The following is a 22080-nucleotide window of genomic DNA, read 5'->3' on the forward strand; positions in this document are numbered from 1 at the left end:
CTTTTTTAACTCACCCTTTGTACTACCCACATACATTAGTGGGCATGGGCATTCTATGCCATAGATGGTAAATTCGGTTTTGCAGGTGATTAGCTGGCGTATCTGCCAAGTCTTGTTGTTTGGCATCTTGACCTCTTTGGTTTGTTTTGCGATTTGGCACATTTTACATCCGTGACATTTGATAAAACCAGTGGTTTTTAGCCAATCCTTCTTATTGTCATTTTTAGTTTTACAATGGCTATGGATGAGATGGTCTTTCAAATTTGGAGCTCTTCTGTAGGTTACCGTTGGATGTTTTCCCACTATCTTGCCTACTGTCTCATCCAGATGTAATATTCGCCAATTTTTCCTCAGAATGTTTACAAATGTTTTGCTACCTTCAGAGAAGTCTGTGATTAATCTAATTGGTTCTTGTTCATCTTTACTCTTGATTTGTTTGTTTAGGCATTCCACTCTGGGTTTCGCATTTGCCCTCTTCCAGCATTGTTCAACATTCCCCTGATTGTATTTGGACAACCAAATCCAATCAACTTCGCACAGAAAATCAACTGCAACCAATGCCACCTTGGAAGCAACAAGTTTCCATCAAAGTTCATTAATTTCAAGCATTCCCTACGGCGAATTCCTCCGAATAAAACGGATATGCAGTGAGGAAAATGAATGGCAAAATCATAGCGAGGAAACAAAGAGAAGATTCAAAAACCGCAAATACAATCAGGGGAATGTTGAACAATGCTGGAAGAGGGCAAATGCGAAACCCAGAGTGGAATGCCTAAACAAACAAATCAAGAGTAAAGATTTCAAAACAAAGTGTGAACACACAGTGTAAACAGATATGACCCTCTCGCCTCAAGTAATCAACAGAAGTTAATGTGCGAAATGTAAAACTCTCTTTTGCAAACACTGTTACATTACGTATCTGTGCAAAATGTAAAACTCTCTTTCGCAAACGCTGTTATATTTTGTATACTCAACAAACCACTAAGTTATTATTACCCACTAAACATTTAAATGTAGAACTCTCTTTTGTTAATGGACACCTCCCGCTATTGCGTTTCGTTTCCACTTCCACACGCTTGCTCAAAGTTATTACTATCCATTGATCACGTTTAAAGTCACCTTAGACCTCACTTGCTTCGTGAAACGCTATTCCAGTTTCCCTTTCTCTTCACAGTGCCATCTTACGATCTCTGTGAAGTCCTTCTGCGTTGCTAATTAACTCTTTGTTGTCTTCAAAATGGCCACTACATACTGCGTCACTACGCATGTTCCCGTCGTGCTCTGTCACCACACACGTCACGTTGCACTACTGCGTTTTACGTCACACTTCAGACATCGCTGCAGGCACACGAGCACCCAAGGCAACATGAGCCTCAACGCGCGCTGCTCAATGTCAAAACTTCAACTGAACTCCACGGTATGCATTTTTAAATGACGCACGTTTTGAACGCTAATGGTCCCGTTAACAAGTCAAATCTCTCCTTTCTCTTCTCTTTTTTTTTTAAAATTTCAACACACTCTCACGAATTGCGAAAATTTCCACTAAGGTGAAGTTACTTTAAAACTCACAATTTGCCGTCTTCAGTTCGTTTTCATAAGGGTCCTTCTCGACAATTCTCTTATTCCTCTGCCCGTTCCTTTTCTCAGGCAATTCTCCTTTTTCTCTAGTTGTTCCTTTCCACGGACAAGCAAAACCACAATCTTTGGTTCACTTCTTTTCTGAATATACTCTTTTTCCACGCGTTGTTCTTTTCCACCAACAAAGGTTCTACCTCACTCTGTACTATTCCGCTAGCCAATCGTCGCCATCTGTTGTAGGGGAAGAACACTGCTACCAATGATTTGTGAATCAATCATTAATATTTATTAAGAGTAACAGAGAGTAGTTGGTGCTCCCATAAAGGCTAGCAGGCAACTGTCAACCAAGTACACAAACACAGAACACCATCCTCACCAAGAATCCAAATAGAACATAGCTCTTAAAGTGCAAGGTACAAACTAACCCATATACAAATACAACATGTTCTCAACAGAATTGTAATTTAATATCCTCTCTAATGGTAAGATCAAATGTTAAGTCGTAATTCTCTAACGCATCTGCAGGCACAAGCTAAGGATCAACATAGACTTGTAGATACAAAATAGATCAATGTATCACTAGCTATGTATGGTAGTTATGGTTCCACATGATGTGCAATAGTAAATGACAAGGTGTTTTGTCTTACATATGTTGTTGTTTCTGTTATGCTGGTTCCTAACGCTATTTGTAATTTGAGCCAACCAACTTCTCTTTGTACTGTATGAACTGTATTTCAAAGTGTTTTTGTGATCATAATTGTGATTTTTTATGTTTTTAAAAAAAAAATGTAAACTGAAATCTTTTTTGATAAAATACCATTTGACTTTACGAATTGAATTTAGAATTTTACAAATAGTAATATGATGTATTATGGGGATGTTAAATATGCAATAGGCATAGTGTGGGAATTGTGCATTTAATACATATTGTCTGGTCAATGGGATTATCTTTTTTCTTGTAATTCTCTAAATGCCACTTTTATCAAGTTGACATTTTCTTGTCCTAACCATTTGGGGTCTGCAGCCTGTGTTCTGGGTCACACGACAATGTGTAGATGGAGTTGGCCTTTATTTATTCCTCCCAGACAGTGTCCCAAAAGGGGGACTGGGTGTTGGCTGGATAGATGGATGTGAAGATGTCACCTACCACACTTGCAATCACGAGGGGCTGCCTCCTGCACTCACAAAGAACTTCACACCAGCCTTTTGTCCCCCCAGATATCTTGGGTCCTCAGCAGTGGAAGGAAGGAAATTCCAGACCAGATATGGGTTGAAGTCTAGAAGCTTCTCCCAATTCAAAGCTGGAACCATGTATGAAATGAAATTAAATTAAATGAAAAGACCATTTATAAAGCGCAGTAGCTACCCTCAGGCGTCCTAGCGCTGCAGACATCACGCTGATTACAAAACAGTTTAAAAGCTATTCTGGTTTGTTAAAAAGCAGGGTTTTTCGGAGTTTATGGAAGGTGAGTAATTTAGGCTCTGATCTAAGTTGGAGGGGGAGGGAGTTCCAAAGCCTGGCCGAGTTGTTGGCGAACGAGCGGCCTACACACCTGGCTCTCTTGAACCTAGGTATCACGGCCAGGAAAGCGGATCTGGATCTGAGCTTTCTGTTTGGGTGGTAGGCAGTTATTAAAGATTGATTGATGATAGCGCGTGTTCCTCAGAAGGCTCAGTGGGCGATGCACATTGCTTTAAATTCAACTCTCGCCCTCACTGGGAGCCAGTGGCGGTCCTTTTGTCTGGGTTTGACCGGGAGTCTGCGGGGGATCTGGAGAAGGGTTCTGGCTGTGCAGTTTTGGATGATCTGTAGTTTGTTTAGGATCGTCTGGGGTGCACCTAGGTATAGGGTGTTCCCGATGTCCAGACGAGATAGAATCAGACCCTGGACCATTATCTGTCTTGCATGAAAAGGTAGCAGGGGAAGGATTTGCGCAAAAGTCTTAGCAAGCCAAAGCAGATGGCTGAGAGTTTGGCTGCGTGGCAGTTAAAATTAAGGGATTTATGTATGTATAAATATTGGACTCTGAAACCCACTCTTCAGAATACTTCTGTTGATTGCGGACTTTACAAGAATGACTACCCAGCTGCCTGAGGACTGTGCTGCGGCCTGAAAACTTCCCAGCTGTTTAAAGACAGCCTAGCTGTTTGAGGACTGCCCAGCTGCTTGAACCCAGGACTACCAGAGGGTCTCTCAGGGTCAGTTGTCTTGCCTCTTGCTCTGAGCTACAGAGAACACAACAGGCTCCTGACCAGCGACTTCATTGGAACCAAAGAACTGTGACGCATCCCAATGCAAGTACGTACATTGCCAGCTCTAGACCGATGGCTACAACTGAACCGATGCAGCTTGCTGCACTTTGGCGCCAGACCTCGCAGAACAGCTCCTAATCGGCAGCTTCAACAGTACCAACCCAGTTCGATGGATCTAGATGCAGCCCCATACCGGTGGCATCATCGACCTAACACAGCATAGCACATCTCAACATCAGCATTGTAGCTCCTGATTGACAGCTTCGACAGCACCGACCCAGCGCAACACATCTCAACATAGGACCACGCATCTCGGCTCCCGTTTGACAGATCCTTTCAACAGCACAGCACGCAGAATTTGAATCTTGATTCGAACTACACAAGGTACTATCTCATCAGGCCAAAGGTGGCCCTGTGCCTCTAGTGCGCTCCATCGTTGTTGACCAGAGCTTGTGACTTTGTCCAGGTCATTTGCATCCAGATATTCGTAATTTGGGCAAGTTAGTGCTATTTTAAAAGCTTTGAAATTGCATATCTACGGTTCTACTGAAGGAAGTTTTGTTTATTTTGTATTGTGGTTCTATTTTATTATTGTTTGAGTGCTGAAGCCTACTTTATACATTGACTATGTTAAGTCTGACTGCTTTTGTGCGAAGCCAACAAAGGGGTAAGCACAGGTTACTTTAGTGAACTTTGGTGGTTCACTCTCAAATGCACCATTGAACTGACTATCCCATTCTAATCCCAGTAGGAAGCTTCTACCATGAAAGAAACAATATGCGAAGACAGAAAAAGAATGCTTAGCATTAAAATGGGTAGTAGATTCACCTAAGTGTTTTTATTGGGGTACTCCTGCATCCTAATTACTACACAAGCCTCTCCTCTACCGCAGACAAGTATGTCATGGTGAACTCTGGACTGGCAGGAAACACAGCGTCATTTTGTAACACCCAGGTTTGTGTTAAACACAAACATTCTGCTGCAGATTCATCAGATTCCTAGCACTTACCTAGCCTCTTCCCTCAAGCTCAATGCCAGGATTCCTGGTGATTGAAGCCCCATTACAAACAGATTTCTGAGGTTGCAGCGAGAAAGAAACCTGATGCACTAGGCAGAAAAGGATGTGGGAGATGGGAGACAGAAATTAGAGGCATGTTCCTGGGCAAAATACATTTAAAGCAGTTCTTTCCCAATAGATCCTTGGGGGAAACAAATGAATTTTCCAATCCTCAAAGGAAGGAGGCAGGCTGTTGTAAGATCAACAGGAAACAGCCGGACGCATCCATAAAGTAAGTAATGTGGATTTATTCAAGAACACAATTAAGTAGACACAACGCCAGCTGACCTCGCCACCAACTGACTTGCTAAGAACATTCCTCTAGAACATTGAACACACGCAAGTATTCTGGAAGGGTGGGGAAGTGGAAACACAAAGAAAGGGATAACAGCAACAGGTAGCCATGTTGTGAGAAGTAGTAATGTACAATACAGGTCATGGTCAAGTGCTCCAAATGGATGCCACTTAGAAATATATAAGGAGAGACATTCCCCAACTTGATGTATTTTGTGCTTGCTTATTACCAGGGCCAGTGACCTAGAAGCTGAGGAAAATGTATGTACAAGAGAACATTGGTCTTGAACCTATTTTTCCAGGGGGTATTTTACTCTCCATTTCACCAAACCAGTGACTGAAACTGTAATCGTTTCCAAGAGTGATGAAAAACTGCCTGAATAAAAAGAATGTTGCATCCCATTTGCACTGCAGGCGCTGTCCTCATATCGCCACCATAATCAGCTAACAGTTATCAAATCAGAACGCCTCAATAAAATACACTGAACATGGCTTTCTTCTGTGTGTGATAAACTAAATTGTAATAATTATTAACACAGCTCACAAAGTCTTGCTGTGACACAGCATTCAATGGTTGTTAGTACAGAGTAAATATTAATACTGCAGAAAATCAAGGAATACACATTATATGTGACACAAACACTGCCAATAGAAATTATCCAAACATCACTCATAGTTGGCAGCTGAATGAAGACCGAAGACAATAGTCTTGTTCGGCTTCATTGAGGAATTCTCCTGCCCATTCAACGTTCAATGCGTTTTACCATTTACACACCATGCTTACAACTTGCATCTCTCACCATACACAGATCCGCCCCTTTTGTTTGCTGTCGACACCTGGTTTTCCTTGAAAACGTGTTAGAATATGCTGCAGTGTTTATGAATGATTCACACTTGGGACAAATTGCGTAAAGTGCCCAGCTAGAACGAATTAATTCAAACTGGATATTTCAGACAGTTTACATAATTCGGCCAGATAGTTTTATCATCCACTTCTGCATTTTTTATCCAAAAAAACACATATGAATAAAAGTGGAATGCACGCAGGCAAAAAGCAGATTCTGTTGTCGGATTTATAATGTCAACTTGATGACTACTTACATCTTCTCGAATGTAAAAAATGCAATTATTCAGAGAAAATTGTTTTCTGCACTTCAAAATATGCAACACGAAGCCCTGTCTCCTGAGGCTTTTTACATATAGAGCGCATTCTCTTTGGTTAATCCTATGCCGCAGAACATGTGATGTATTGAAGAAGAACGTGTTCCTTCGTTTCCTCACCCTAAGGTTACTTTATTCTCAAATGCGAGACCGGCTCTGGCAGGACTCCTGTATTCTGCCACCTCATGGAGAGGCCACTCGTTTTCCTAGCTGTTTTTGCAGGCATTTACAATGTTTTGAAATTATTTTAGAGCGGCTGTTGAGTGTAAAACTTCATCAATATTGCTGCAAAATTTCTAAACATAGGTTTTCATGGGGGTGGGGGGGGAGTGGTGCAAAATTTGATCAATTAGCTTTTGCATATTTATGTGAAATTCGACAAGATTGTGAAAAATTACGAAAAATGCGAACCCAGCAATTTTCGAACATGAAATTCATCCTCACACCCATTTTGGGCATGACAACATATTTTACATATACAAAATAGCACAGAAAACAATAGTAAGAACTGTGATGTAAAATTTAAAAATTACACCAGCATAATGTAATTTTGCCCGCGTCCAGTTTTTGCTTCACAACCCATGTCATAAAAATGCAGCAAGTCATGGTCCAAGCAAAATTCATAACGTCTCCACTTGAATAAGAGATTTTCGGTGAATCATTTTCTGTCAGACACTTGCGCTATTTGGTTTACAAATTGTTGATTATTTTACACTGCACCACACAATAAAACATCGGCAAATCTTTACCTGTTTGGAAAGCAGTTCCGCGCATAGAGAGTAGAGTGTGATGAACTTCCTAGCTAACAAACGCGCCTCAAGGAACCCTTCCGCGATGAGCATTATTTCACAGATGAGCTCTATGTCAGGCACCACCATGGCACAGGGTCTAGAATAAATGATGCAATTCAATGTTCAAACCCTTTGTCAGTAATAGTAGTGTTTTTTTAAAGATTTTTGTACAAATAGACTATTAAACTGATTACTAAATAAGTTAAAGAAAAATATTGACTACTTAACAAATTGTAAATCATCAGACTGCATAAACCTTTTTAATAACAGATATCATTGAGTTCCATGGTACCTATTTTATTGGCATTAGAAGTATAACAACATGTAATAATCTCCTTCTGGGTTGTACAGTGAGGCCTGTATGAATCATGCCCAGGGCTGCAGAGACTCGGGTTCTTATTCTTACCTGAACCAAAATTACAAAGAACTGACTCCTTTCTTAATTTCACACCACTTCATCCACAATTCTGGTTCTGTTATGAGCATGCTCCTTATTTAATAATTTCTGAGGATCCCATAGGATAAAAGGTTTTCCTATGAATATTTAAATATAAGCAAAATGCCAAACCCAATGTAGTTAGATTAGAAGAGGGTAAAACATTTAATAGAATCAGGCTTTATTTGCCTTGTATATTTTACAGGTTAGTGTGTACAAATGTTATATAATGACAAAGCTAGACTAGAAATGTTTTAAACTTCATATTGGGCAGGAATTTTAGATTTATATAGTAGCCAACTATTTTTTGCTAGCTAACGCTCATGCATTAGGAGCAAAACAATTTCTGAAATCCCCTCAGGTCAGTGATATCAAGAAAGCTAAACTTTTCTAAATCATATACTTTTATCAGTAATTAAAGCCTGCAATTTCATAAATAAGAAAACAATGGGCATCTTTCATCCTTTCTTGTGAATTAAATCATGTGGTTATTAACCTATAAAGCACTAAAATGATCATCTTTTGAATACAGTTATGAGGCTATATCCCTGGCAACTGTGTAGTAGAGTAGAGTCTCCCATTATAAATACATGGGAGTTGTTCTAGAAGACAGAGGAGGGTGTCAGCAACTGTCTCAAAATCAAGGACTCCATGTTGCTTACCTTTTTCCCACCTTAGTTAATATGTTAGAAACTGCTAAAGGTTATTTGTCCAGTTTTTTCAAACAACCCATGGCAAAGCCTTTAGGTTGCATTGAATTGTCCTTAAACAACTCCCTCAGTGCAAATTAGATTGATCTAAACCTTCTCAAGCATATTCATATGTTCTATCAAATATTGCCTCACTTTAATATATGCTAAAAAGGGCACTTTGAAATCACTAGTGTGGAACATGTCTTTTGCAGAAAGCAAACATCCCAAAAGTTCAAAAAGGACATATTTAAATTTAAACCTAAAGTCTCTACAAGGTCAATCACTTTTTGAAAGTTCCTTCCCATAAGCAGCTCCAAGCAAGTTCTGAAAAAAAAACCTTGTAGAAATTCGGTTTAGGGAAGATCAGGAATCTTCTAGGAAAAAAACAAGGCTTGGATAGTGATCAACAGCTATAAGATCTTTAGTGCGTAGTCATATTTATACTCCACTTTTCCCAAGTATTTCAAAGTGAAACTGCTCCTTTTCCATCTGAAACTTTTTCAACATCAGACTTTTTGTCTGTATAAAAAAAAGTTGCAGATTATGTTCCCAAAATTGAATATCTGTTCCGCAATGCATATGTCTCCAGAAATAATGCCATTGTGCAAGAGATGGTTAAATACACTTTTTAATCAGTTTAATATTCAATCTTGCTCTCATGCTCTTCTTTTCTGTCTGGTAGAATGCTACCCTCAGTATGGCCGGGATACCCGTCACCCCCTCCCAACACAATCCCCAAGGATGGGAAGACGGACACAGTTCTTGACTTTTGGAAGGCGGGAGGGAGTTACCCTCCCGGCCGTATTTATTAAAATATGAAACAAAATTAAAACATTAAAATAACAGTTTCATATCATGTACAATTTCATTTTCACATTACGATGTTTATTGGCTAACCTTAACACAGCTCTAATACAAAGGTTCTCCTAGCCGATTCTAAACATCCTGCAAATGCATATACTCAAAATTAAATTGTACATCCTAACATTACGGGCCAACGGCAAGGTCGTAACCGGTGTCAGATCCCTAATACCAGAACTCCCCCCCTTACTTGTGAGGGGCGGGCGCACAGAGGACTGTACCTCTGTGCCAACTTCCAATTTCCCTTGTCTTAACGGGGGCCCCATATTTACTCGACGCCATCTTAGTGGTCGTCCGAGGACTCGTGTGAGGTGTCTAGAAGGTAGCGTAGACCCCCCTCCCACCCCACACTGCTTACCACATCCGCCGTCGCGGATGTCCTGGCCCCGGGAAATTCCCAGGAGGGGCCCGTAGCCCCTCCTCCCCTGGGAGGGGCCTATGACCTCCTTCCCTTTCGGCGGCCCCCTCCTTAGAGGGGTACCGCCTCCCCGTGTGAGGGGCCAATGGCCGCCTCCCCCCGGGCGCTCCCATCCATAATGGGTGGCGCCCCACCTCTAGGGATCTTCCAATTACTGCTCACCGATCATGACCTTACCGCCCGACCAAAAATTAAATACGACATTTTGAACCTAATGAGAACGGAATAAACGGTTAGACTGGATACTACCCATAACCTTTATTTACACAAGTAACACATCATTCAACTAGGCCGTGATGCATCGCCTAAGAACATGCTAAATAGCAATCATTTTATTATCCTCCAAACTGACAATCCAGACTTTATTAAAAACAACCTGTAAAAGAGATAATATCACCGTTAAACGACTTTATTGCAGTACTAATCGTTGCCATAAGGGGCTGGTGGGTGGGTCAAAATTGGCTCCTTGTTCCGTCTCGGGCTCACGTGCAACGAGGAGGTGCAGCTTCCAAGCACAGGAACAAGAGGATGCTTCCTTAGGTTGTTGCTCTTTTATTCTTCCTCGGGAGGGCATGTACCCTCCTCCGATCCGCCTCCGGGGCGTGGCCAACGGTGTAGGTGTCTAGGACAACCCCTCTTGGGCGGGAAAAGGCGCGCCCCGGCTACGCCGCTTCGGGCATACCAGCCGAGACACGCCTCCCACCCAAAATGGTTTCCCGGGGGGGTCAGGGCACCCTACCATACGTTCGGGGGGACCGAGTGGTCGCCCCTTTCCATTCTCATTGTGTTTTTATTAAACTTATGGTTTTAGCTTCAGCTGCCATAAAACGTTTGGATATAAGCAGAGCATTAAGTATAAATGCTTGCTGAGAGCTTGTATTCTGAGGCTAGGCTTGCTCTTTTTTATTTGATTTTTAATCATTAATTTTTATTAGCATCAGGAACATGTATCATTGTTTTTTAATTTTCATCTGTTTATCCTTTTTGAATTGTTAGGCCTATATTGTAAACTTTTCTATTAATTGTACATCTTAGTTCGATAAATTTGGTTGCCAGCAGAGCATCGAGGATGTTTAACAATTCAACAGCAAAAAAAAATAAGATGATGGACGGAGTGCTAAAACTTTTCAGACACTCACCCCCCAGTCACAGATCTGGGTTTAATCCATCATTGTTCTTCTGCTCCCTAAACCACCTCAGTTTGGACTCGGCCATATGCAAATCATTCTTGACCCTGCTCTTCATGGTACAGTCCAGCCCGAACTGCCAGGCCAGACCCCCCCTGAACCGGAAACAAGCATCCTGGGACTGGTTTCAGGGTTTCACCCCTCATCAGCCAGGCTAGCTTAAATCCAGTGGCAAAATTAGCAAGGGACCCAGTCTGGACCTACCCTGGCCACACAGAGCAAACATAGCAATCCACAGAACATACATTTTATTTTCCCACTCAGTACATTAAAACTATGCACACAATGTATGCAGAATTTTTCTGAAAGCATGTGCATCTATTAAAACTGATAGAATGAATGATAGGCGGGACTAAACTTAGATCTAAGTTTAAAGACTGACTGCATTATTTAGACCCATTGGTCATTTTTAGCTTTCTTCAGGGCAGCTTTGATTATCCTAGTAATGCAATGTGGGAGACATGCATTCACAGCAACATGGCATGCTAGTAGCATCGCTCCTCTCAAGAATTTTCTAATTTTGATAGATTATTAACTGCTTGAAGAGTGCCAAATATTAGTTCCCTAATATAACTTGGTTAAGTCTTCATACAAAATAAAAATCATGCATAGGCCACTGAGTGGTGAAATAATTGTTAGAAATATTATATAGTTGCATAATAAAATGTTTTGTGAATTAGCTCCGATCAACCTGACCAACAGAGTTGCCCAACCCTGGCTAACACGAGCAAGCTATTACAGTTGGAAGATAAACCAATACCACTGTAACATGTTTGCATTGTTTTTCTCATGGGGATTCAGGCAGATGTGTCACATTACCATACAAAGAGAGAACAAAACGGTTCAGAAAATGATGTTACAATAATAATAATAATCCACATTAGTAAAGCGCACAATCACCCGTAAGGGTCTCTAGGCGCTGGGGGGCCGTCAGGAAGATTAAGCAAGCTATTGCCCAGAGTCACATGGTGCTGGGCTAATCTGCCGCCGGTGTCGGGGATCTAAACCGTGATCCCCAGATTCCGGAGTCAGTCGCCCTAGCCGCGGCGCCACACCTCTTCATGTATGAATATGTGACGTTACAACGCCACATATTACATTGCTGTAGGTAACAACGCGGACGTTACATCGTCCACATTACCACGCATGGCATTACAACGCAAATCAATTCTACGACTTGCACTAGATGGCGCGCTGGACTTAGGAATAGTATAAATTACTATTCCTACTCCAGTTAGCGCAGCAGCAGGGAATGTGTTGGACTTGAAATCCAACACATTCCCTGGTGTTGCAGGCCATCTAGCGCAAGTCATTGAAACGACTTGCGTTGTAATCCCATGTGGGGTAACAACGCGGCGATGTAATGTCCGCGTTGTTACCAACAAGCGTAGCACTGACATCATTGTAAACGCTGTCTCCCATGTTGTATTAGGCTTCAATTATGAACCATCCTGCCATTGATACGGAACATCATGAGAAGGGATAAAAAGGCTAAGAGAAATAGGTTACAAAAGGTTAGGTCCCACCACTAGTAAATATGTGAAAACGTGCACAGACATGTATACTTCCTGAGGTAAATAATCACATTGTTCACAAGTGCTTTGGAACTTTTTTTTTAACTTACATGAGATAAGGGGTATATCAGAAATGTGGACTGCTGAGTGCACCACTATTTGACGGATGGGAATAAACAGCCATGATCTTGGAAATTATCAGATAATATTGTGGACAGAAACCACCGGAGATTCTTGTTATCCTGTATTCCTACCCACTTTCTCGAGTGCAGGCCATGCTAGCTTGCATACTATACACCATTTGTTGTACCTGGATTACTTTTATTACAAATAATATTTCCATCTCTGCACTGCAATACAGCTGTGGTCAAGAAGAAATGTGTGTTGAAACATAAACAAACTACTAGCTGTGAAACATCTCAAACTTTTCATCATCATTAAATCATTATATGCAAGAGCCCAGCAGATGAGGTCATATACCTGAAAAGAGCCTTCAAGTTCTCAGGCAACTCTGTCCGACCAGCATAACCAGGATTCATGGTGATAAATATTCCTACTGCTGGTTTCAAAGTAATTATTTCTCCAAGAAAAATAAATCTGCCACAAGGAAAGAGAAAAATTATTAGAAGACATTGTTTTAAGAATTGGATTTTCCCTCTGATAAGCATTCCCTCCCTATATGACATGGTACATGCCTCTCTTTCTTGTTCCTTATTGCATCTTGTATGCTCTTCACTTGCACTGCCACAACTGACAGAACTTCTACGGAGATTCGGTTAAATTCATCAAAGCATCCCCAAGCCCCAGTTTGGGCCAAGCCTTTGTAGATGTTTCCTATGGACTGAAAGAAAGACCTGTTACCATGTAAATCTGCATCACAGATGACCTGATGTGCTCCAATTTTATGCCCCTTGCTGTACCTTATAGTCCATCTGCTCAGAGCAGTTGAAGACGTAGACCATCACTCCTAGTGCACGACCCAGATCTTTAGTGGTTTCAGTTTTCCCGGTGCCCGCTGGGCCGGCAGGTGCACCACTCATTGTCAGGTGTAGGGACTGGGTCAGGGTAATGTAACACCTTTGAGCAACAGAAACAAAAACACTTTACCACAATGGAGTCTTAATTGAGTTTATGTTCCATTTATTGTTACTGTAAAAAATATAACATGCTGGGGCCATATCACATAAAGTGCTCCAGGAGCGCAACTGGCACTTGTGCCCGCTTTGCATGCCCGAGGCACTTTGGTATTACAGAAGGGGCAATACAAGTGACTGTGACCCCTTCTGTAATACCAATAGCGCTGGAGCACATAAAGCACCAGTGGTATCTTCAAGGGGGTGTTCCCTCATTTGCATGCAAATGAGGAAAACCCTTTGCCTCAGCGTATGCGCCATATTACTGACGTGGGAGCAGAGGCGAAAAAGCCCTCAGGAGGCGCACATGGTGTACCTCCTGAGAGTCAGTGTACCCTCCTGAGAGCAGCCCTCTTCAGGGGGTAAAGGAGGTTTTTTGGACTGCACCCGCCTGCAAGGGGATCTCTATTCCTCTTTAAAAGTGCAAGCGGGTTGCCACCTGCACAGGGAAACACGGAGCGGCGTCAAAGCAGCCGCTTTGTATTTCACATGAAGGTGCTGCCCCAAGGGCAGCATGAGTTCGCAGCTGCGGTGCGGGGAGCTCATTCCCATAATGTGGCGTATTTTCTTTCATTGCACTGGGCGCAACTTTTTAAAGGTGGGCGCGATGAAGGAAAATACGCTGCATTTGTAATGTGGCCCCTGGTGTGTCCATACCAAGACTACGGTTTAAGAAGAGTTCAATAGAAACAGTTACAGTATGCGTAGTACACTAGACTGCTGAGCAAGGGATGGGTACTGCTTTGGGCTGCTTACTCCAGTCCGAGTAAGTGCCTGGAAACAAATTTTTACATACAAGGCAGTTGTATACTTGAAGCACGATCGCACCTACACGAAATCACACTCGTACATTTGTTCAAAACACGACACAGAGGCAAATACGTTTCTGTCCAGTGGAATCATGAACTTTTACTTCTATATGTTATATAGGTAATATCTAACATTGTGAGAAGGATTTTCCAGAATTCTTAGTAAATGATTTAGTAGGCCAGAGCTGAACAACAAAAGTCAACAGATAGTCAAAAAGTGAAAAATTGACATGAACCATGACAGATGGAATGTTCTGCAGTGACACAACTGCAACAATCACTTAATAACAGAGCATAAGCGAGTGCGTGGCAACCTATACCATAACAGTATGCTACACCTGTGTGGCCTGCAATGGCAGCATCTATATACTATTAAAAAAAAACACCACCATACATGCCAATAACCAGTTTAATATATGAGCTACATTAGCTTTATGCACACGGATGTGTCTGCATCGTAATTTTCCAGTGTCAACTACAACATACTGACAGGATATTTTAATATTTAAAAACGTATAAATGGCTAATATTTAACAGTATTTTCTGTTGCTCTGCATTGTCAGGACATACTCTTCAGTATATTAAATTTGCTGCACTTTGATGTTGTTTAATATTTGATGTTGACGTTGTTTAATAAACATTTTAGACAAGGAAGTCATGATCGCAAAGTACAGCAGACAGATTCTACAAATTATTGAACAAAAGGCACAAGTCGCGTTATTCAAGAAAGATAAGAAAAATGATAGCCACTGTGTTTCTCTTAAATTTAAAATCATATCATACATTGACAAATATTATTCTGACTTTTTCAGCATCATTTTGGCGATATCATCATGCCAATTATTCCCTGTGCGCTCATATTTCTTTGATTAGGAGAAAGTATACATAGGAAGATGGAATTACTGGTGGTGAACTTATTTATGAAAGGTCATTAGAAACATTATTGTAAATTTGCTTTTAGGAAATTTCAAGCTTCTTATCTCTTAGCAAAAACGACTGAAATTCCTAAAGTCCTATTTCAGTTGATGGCAGACAATGAGTAATTTAGGATTTCCTGATGAGTATGAATGTACTTATAATTTTCTTAAAGCGCCTGTAAGAAATGTAGTTATTGATTGAGAGGGGTGGAAGCCCGAATCAAGCAACAACCATAATCCTGGTCAGGGTGAACCACAAAATTCACTAAAGTAACCTGTGCTTAGCCCTGACCTCTGGTAGGTTGGCACAAAAGCAGTCAGGATTAATTTAGAGGCAATCTGTGAAATTTGTATGCAGCAAACAACTAGTAATAAATTGAAAACACAATGCAAGAAAATCCAAACCAATTTAAAAACAGAATAAATAAATGATTAAATAAAATGGCACCAAAGCAAACAAAATCCAATCAGTAGAACCAGAGATATTGAGTTTTAAGTTTTTTTGTGAAAATAGCAGCAACAAGCCAAAAAGCGTCACTTGCGGTTATCTTTTCATGACTCAGGGGTTTGACGGAGTAAACAAGTTTAGGCCTACCGCAATTGAATGTGGGTCAGATAAAAAAAAACGGGTTAGTCCGACTGAGAAGTTACCGTCTCTAGTCCGACGCAAAGAATTCCATTCATGTTGGAGAAGGCTGCGTGAAGAGCAGGCCAAAAGTCATGGACGGTTGTTGCTGTACCATGAACATACAGTTGTCGCTGGAGCTTCACAGTGGTGGATTGTTGCGGACCATCACTGTCAGTGCGAAGTGCAGGTCTCGTGTTACAGGTGGTCATGAAGAGCTGGTCTTGCCATTCCTGGTCGCGAAGAGCTTCAACTTCAGGATTTTGACCGATTTTATTTTGGAGGAGCTCTCACAGATGCCAGCAAACAGCCCAGGACCTGGAGGGCGCCTCTTAGAGATCAGGACATACTCCAGCAGATGACAGTAACAGGGCTCAGGCAGGTCCAGTAGCAGCTGGTCAATTGCAAGGCAGCCTCTGGAAGCTTGTTGTGTGTCCCTGTAACTCACAAAGGAGGTCAGCCAATTGACCCCTGAAGTCACAAAATAACACTGCACAATAATATAGGGTCGCTAAGACTTTGAATGTCAGACTTGTTCCCATCTTTCAAAACAGCTACATCAGAAGGCTTCATCCTATAACTTCTTACCAAGTTGAAACATATCAGGTCCACAGCCATTGGGAGAGTCTGGATATTCCCACCCTGAATCAACACTGGTGAACAAAGGATCCTTGGCTGGTGCCACTTGTGCCTGTCATTTCGTTGTTTAAGCTACTGCCACATTCTCTCTATTCAGGGAAAACACTTTATTTTCTTTGGCACATTTTGTTTAGCTTTAGCTCTCCTTGAAGTAACCATTGTTTGTGCTTCACTGCCCTCACCCTTGCATTCACTCAGCTCCTCAATTTGACCTTCCATCTCTGAGATAGAGCTATCAATCTTGTCCCAGACTTCCAAAACAGGATGCTTCACTAATGAGGTTTGCCTGGAAGTTCAATGTTCCACCCCCTCCTTTTTTTGTAGGACCCTGGGGAAAAGTGCTGCCCACCATTCCTCTCCTTCATTTATTTCTCCCTTTTAGGAACCTTTCCCAGCATTTTTCTCAATTCAAGGATTACACATTCAGTAGGGTCTAACACATGTGCCATCATCAATATGACCTCCAGCAGTAGTGTTAAGGGAACAGTTGTTCAGCGTAGCTTTTATACACATTGCTCCAATAAAGTGTCTGGTCCCAAGGTAGCTATTTCCAGTACCTGTCCAAACTCTGTCAGAAGTAAATTCAGTTTTCGGGTGTTGGTGTGAACCAGGGCTACTGGGTCTCTTCGGTCCAGAGCAGGATATTCTGACAGGTACAAAGTGGCAACTGCTAGCCAAACAGTCACTATGGTGCCCATCACCCCTAGTGCCACTGCGTGCTTCTCTGTTTTGCCAGCATTAACTCAGCATCACATGTGGAGTGCCATTAGACAGTGATGGTCCTCAAATCACATTGAGTAGGAACCAGAATAAATAAATGTCCGCTACCCTGTTAGTGTACTTTTTGTGTCACCTATGCATCTTATTCAACCTTCTACACATAGAAATGGTGCCCAAAGGCAGGATGTGTGTTGTGACCCATTTTGTTTTTCTGGAGTTTTATATAGCTCGAAATTGACCCGAAGGTATCAGAGAGCTTTACATGAGCACCGGTTGCATTACAGATGGACACATTCATTTATTTTGTTAGGCACGGGGAGATTAAGTAATTTGCCCAGAATCACAGGATGTTAAGCATCCCTGCCGGGACTCGAACCCGGTTCCCCAATGTTGAGGTCACCTACTCTAGCCGTAAGGTCGCATCCTCACCTACCCATCCTTAAGATCAGTTGAAAACAAAACAATTAGGCTCAGGCACAAGGGTTTGGTGCTGCCTCAGCTTTTCTAGACTGATGAGCAAGTACCACAACTTTGAATTTAGCTCAACCAGCTTCAAATCAGTATAAATGTGTTTACCTTTACATATGTGATGGTAAGAAGTGGTGCATTTTCTACACACTTATACAAGCGACCTTTAAATGTAGGGCTCTTCTTAGGGTATGCCCAAATCATTCTGCTTGACCATGTGTGCCTATATGAAATAGAGCTGCTGTGCAGTCTAGTATTACTCCAACCTCATGAACACATTGTTGAAACAGTCTCCAACAAATGTAATCCATTGCCTGTGACAATGAAGTTTTATCACTGCTGCTGCTGTTTCTGTTAGCAACACCTCTAGCCAATTGAGTTGCCATTCAAAGGACAAAAATGAAATTTCAATTTATGAGTCCCACAAAAGGTGTTTGTAGTCTTTTCTACAGGGCCAACTACCATACCTCATATTGCCTTTTTCATGAGGGCAATTTCCAGGTAGCCTCATTCAGCACATGCAACACACATAAATCATTGAACCTTACAAAATGCAGCCCACTTTCATAGTGAGCTCCAACGTCTGATGTCTACAGTGGACATACTTTTAGGAAACTCTGATGACCAACCTATCAGTATGGACTCCTAGACTTGAAAGAACAGGGCATCACTCTGTATGATTTAGCTACACATTCAGTGATCATGTGCCGGTGAAACGGGTCTGATGTTAGGTGTTCATTGTTTGCTCACAAATCACATCCCTCCCATAACTTTAAGATGCTATGCAGTTATGTCATCTGTGTTGCTACGTTGATCATGTGGCCAAAACACTGCACATAGAGAATATCTTTGCAGCAAGCTTGAAACCCACAAACTGGGTCATGTGATCTATCCCAAGACGAAATTTCTGCCATTAAGGTACAATGTACACTGCTAAAATGCCGAAGTGAATACCATCTCTTTTCAGTTTATCCCTGTCTTTGTTAGGCCATCGGCCATCGGCTACTAAGTGGTAATTCTGCAAGGAGAATTGCTGCATTCCCCAATCACTGGCTTTACTAGATAAAAGAGTAAAGGCCTACACAGCATACCAATATTACATAATAAATGTCCTAAACCTATCTTTACACTCAGGGATTTACACCAAAGAAGTCATGCTTCCAAATGATGACGAATCACAATTGTTGATGTGGCACATACAAGTTTGCCCTATTTGGACGAAAGCTGTGGTAGTGGTGTACCAGATCCAGGTGTGGTTTGAGTTGCAGTATTGTATTTTTGTTGGTGCCTTCGGTTGTTTTTTTCTAACAAGAATACAGGAATATTGAAATGTGCCAAAAGGTCCATATGTATTCAACTCACAATCTTGCAGTTGGAGCAAGCATGTTGCTACATTGTGCCAGAGATACTCTGCTGTCGGTGACTAGTCAATCTATGCTCACATCATGTAGCATTATATAAACCTTGTTGAATGTTGATCATTAGTAGAGACTAGGTCTTTTGAAACACACTTGAGTACAAATCTGCTCGCTTTAGACCAATCTGGAGTACATCTTATTGCATAAAGGAAATGCAAACATTTCACCCGATGGTGAGTCATTAGTTATTCAGAACATGCATGTTAGGATCAACAATCTGAAGTAATTGGCATGTAAATGTGAACTGCTGCAAAACCTATTCCCTGTCCAATCTGCTTAGTAGTTAGTCTAGATCAATTTATTCAACCAATGGGTGGAAAAAGAAGGGAATAAGGGGTTTTGACAACAGAGAGTTGTCCTTGGGTATATTGTAGGGGCCAATGGCCTACAGTGCGGGAAACAATTAAGACCAAAAAGATGCAAGAAAAACTATGAGGACAAGTCTGAAGGAAATGTCAAAAAAAGTAACGCAGTCACTAGCCCGGCTTCCAATCTGTATGAAAATCAGGACTAAAATGAGAGTCTGAGGTCTCACATAGAGATCCTGCAGGAGAAACCACAGGGTATCATAAGAGCCATAGAAGAGCATTAAGGTGTTCCCAAACCAAGATGAGAAAATAAATGAAGAAAACATTTCTTTCAATCTTTAAATATGGCACCCGTCTTTACTATGCAGCTTCATTCTAGACCAGTATAAGATGCAGAGAACATGCATCCCCAACTACCCAGCTATCAATGAAGTCAGCTTCCCAGACCCCTGTATGGCCAATCCGTGGAGGATGATGACACCAGGGAAGGCTATTAACATAGGGCAGTGTGCTCTCAAGGCGGAAATCCCATTATTCCTCCCAAGCCCTGCTCTGACTCAAATTCCTCCCAAAGGGAAAACAAGAAGCATAACATCCGATAAAGGGGCAAGAAAGGCGAGAAGGAACTAAGGCAATATGAAGCTAGTAAGGCGTCAATTAAGAAACATAGCTGACTCCATCTTGTTTAGATTATGTGCCTGCATCATTACAGTATATGAGCACACAGCAGCGCTAACAGAAGACATTGTAAAACGATATTTCGCAGAGGCGATCTTTCCAGTGTTGTGAGAAATGCTAGGGAGGATGCCTACAGTGTTCTGGTCTCAGACTTGTAGCTGTGTTTCAAGGGTAAATCTATGGTGGAAAGAACGTTGTTTTTCTCGTCGGTGTTATCAATTGTTCCAGAATGAGATAGTAAGTATTACTATTGAATGCTTACTGTTTCTCCATATGTGCTGCCTGTAAATTTCTATTGCTTGTGAAGAATATACTATTCATGCTTAGTGATAAACAGTTAGATATGCGGTAGAAGAGACTGGCTTTAGATGTAATTTCGGTTGGAATGAAACACTTGGCTCTTAAAGAATCTCCCACCTATGAACATTCATTAAATTGAGATTCCACAAATCAACTGGCTTAAAATGAAAGGGGAAAGAGTGGGTGTGGTGAATATGTCATAGATTATAGTCTGTTGAGATCTCTTTTTGATCTTTTTGGGGGGAAATCTTTTTTATTGCTTTCCAATAACCATAGCAAGAAACATCAGACATTTAAATCATACAGCTGCAAAAATTAGATACCTTACAGGCTGAGGGTTCAGTCTTAGAGGATCCCATGCGGCAAGTCAGACACTCCAACACTAGTATTCCTCCCACCCCACATATCTTATCTTGGACATCGATTCCCCCTAAATTAGAAAATTTCGCTTGTATAACCAGTTCATTTGTCTCTCTCATTGAGACAGGGAGAGTATGTCTCTGCAACCCCAGGCCCTAGAGAAATCGCAGCATACAGTGATCAGTGCATTATTACAGAAGAGTATTGTGTACCTACCAGGGTGGGTTTTGTTCCTCCCATATTCCCAGTGTAGCCAATACTCTAGCTTGCTATTGGAAGTCTCCACCACCTCCGATAGATAGTCCTCCACCCACTTCCAGAAAGGCTGTATATATGGGCAGTCTCACAACAAGTGAACCATTTTGCCCTGCTCACCACATCCTCAAAGAGATCAGTCTGTATCTACCTTGTCAATCTGGTGAAGTCTGGTCCAGGTAATATATGTGCCGTGTAGGATCTTCAATTGTATTAACATTTATCCAGCTTTAATAGCCACCTCACCAGGGTGTGTGCAGGCCATGCCCCAGTCCTCGTCCTTTAGCGTACCGAGATCTTTGTCCCAGCACACTCACAATCTTTCAAGTGAGGGCTGACAGTTGGCTACCAGTATCCAATATGAGTACAGATTGGGCACAGCAGACGTCTATATCTTAATCGGGACTCATCGGGGACTTCGTGTAGTATGCCCCTGTATTCCGTAAGATTGGACCCCACCTGTTGGTTGCAATAATGTTGTGAAGTGGTCATCTCATACTGGGTCCTCGAGTAGGCAAAGGGGAGTAGTCCCTCCGGTCCCCAAATATTCCCAAGTTTAGAAATGCCTATCGGGTCCCATTGGTGTTTCCAGTCAAATCCCTGTAAGGCCCTCAGGGTAGCCAATGCCAACAGGGGAGTTTTCAAATTGGGCTTACACTACCAACCCTTCTTCCTGGTCGCTGTTTTACAAATCTTTTAACACTATGTCTTCTAGAACAGGTGTGTGTGGGGGGTCTGCATCCACCATAAAGGTACAAAGTATATACCTCTGGGGACAACCAATGTCAATCTGCCCTCCATGAGGGATCAGAATGTGGAAACAAAGCCCAATCATTGACCACCTGGAGTTGTGCGGCAAAATACTTCAGCCACAGATTGGCAAGCCGTTTCCCCCACCGTAGGGGCCTCTAGTCAAAGTCAATAGTGCAATGCAGGGGGGCCCACGGTCCCAAGGTAGGGTTTCTTTAGGTGCTTCTACTGATTGGAAGAAATCATCCGGGACTTTGATGTATTTTGGAGCAGGTAGAGGAACTTGGGAAGTACATTCATTTTAGGTAGGTAGCCCTGCCCGTCAGTGATAACAGGAGGGATCTGCAATGCCCTATACTTTACTAGCGCTTTGCTGAACCAAAAGCAGAGGCGCGTTTTTACTCGTGATCATTTCTCTTTGCCCTGACCTACTTCCTGGAACTTAAAAAAGCTCCACA

The 22080-nt window shown here is 41.9% G+C and overlaps 1 protein-coding gene across 1 annotated transcript in view; it reads right to left on the reverse strand.

Moving 5' to 3' along the window:
* Nucleotides 1-22080, reverse strand: part of DNAH11 (dynein axonemal heavy chain 11) — a 3435931-nt gene that overhangs the window by 2022824 nt on the left and 1391027 nt on the right. Inside the window, exons 34-37 of the mRNA XM_086939827.1 lie at nucleotides 13163-13319; nucleotides 12938-13083; nucleotides 12723-12839; nucleotides 7093-7231 (exon numbers count right to left, since the gene is read on the reverse strand). Of these exons, the coding sequence (XP_086795953.1) occupies nucleotides 7093-7231; nucleotides 12723-12839; nucleotides 12938-13083; nucleotides 13163-13319 (559 nt within the window). The remainder of the gene's footprint in view (nucleotides 1-7092; nucleotides 7232-12722; nucleotides 12840-12937; nucleotides 13084-13162; nucleotides 13320-22080) is intronic.

Source organism: Lissotriton vulgaris, chromosome 10 (genome assembly GCF_964263255.1).
Source record: "Lissotriton vulgaris chromosome 10, aLisVul1.2, whole genome shotgun sequence".
Lineage (NCBI taxonomy): Eukaryota > Metazoa > Chordata > Amphibia > Caudata > Salamandridae > Lissotriton > Lissotriton vulgaris.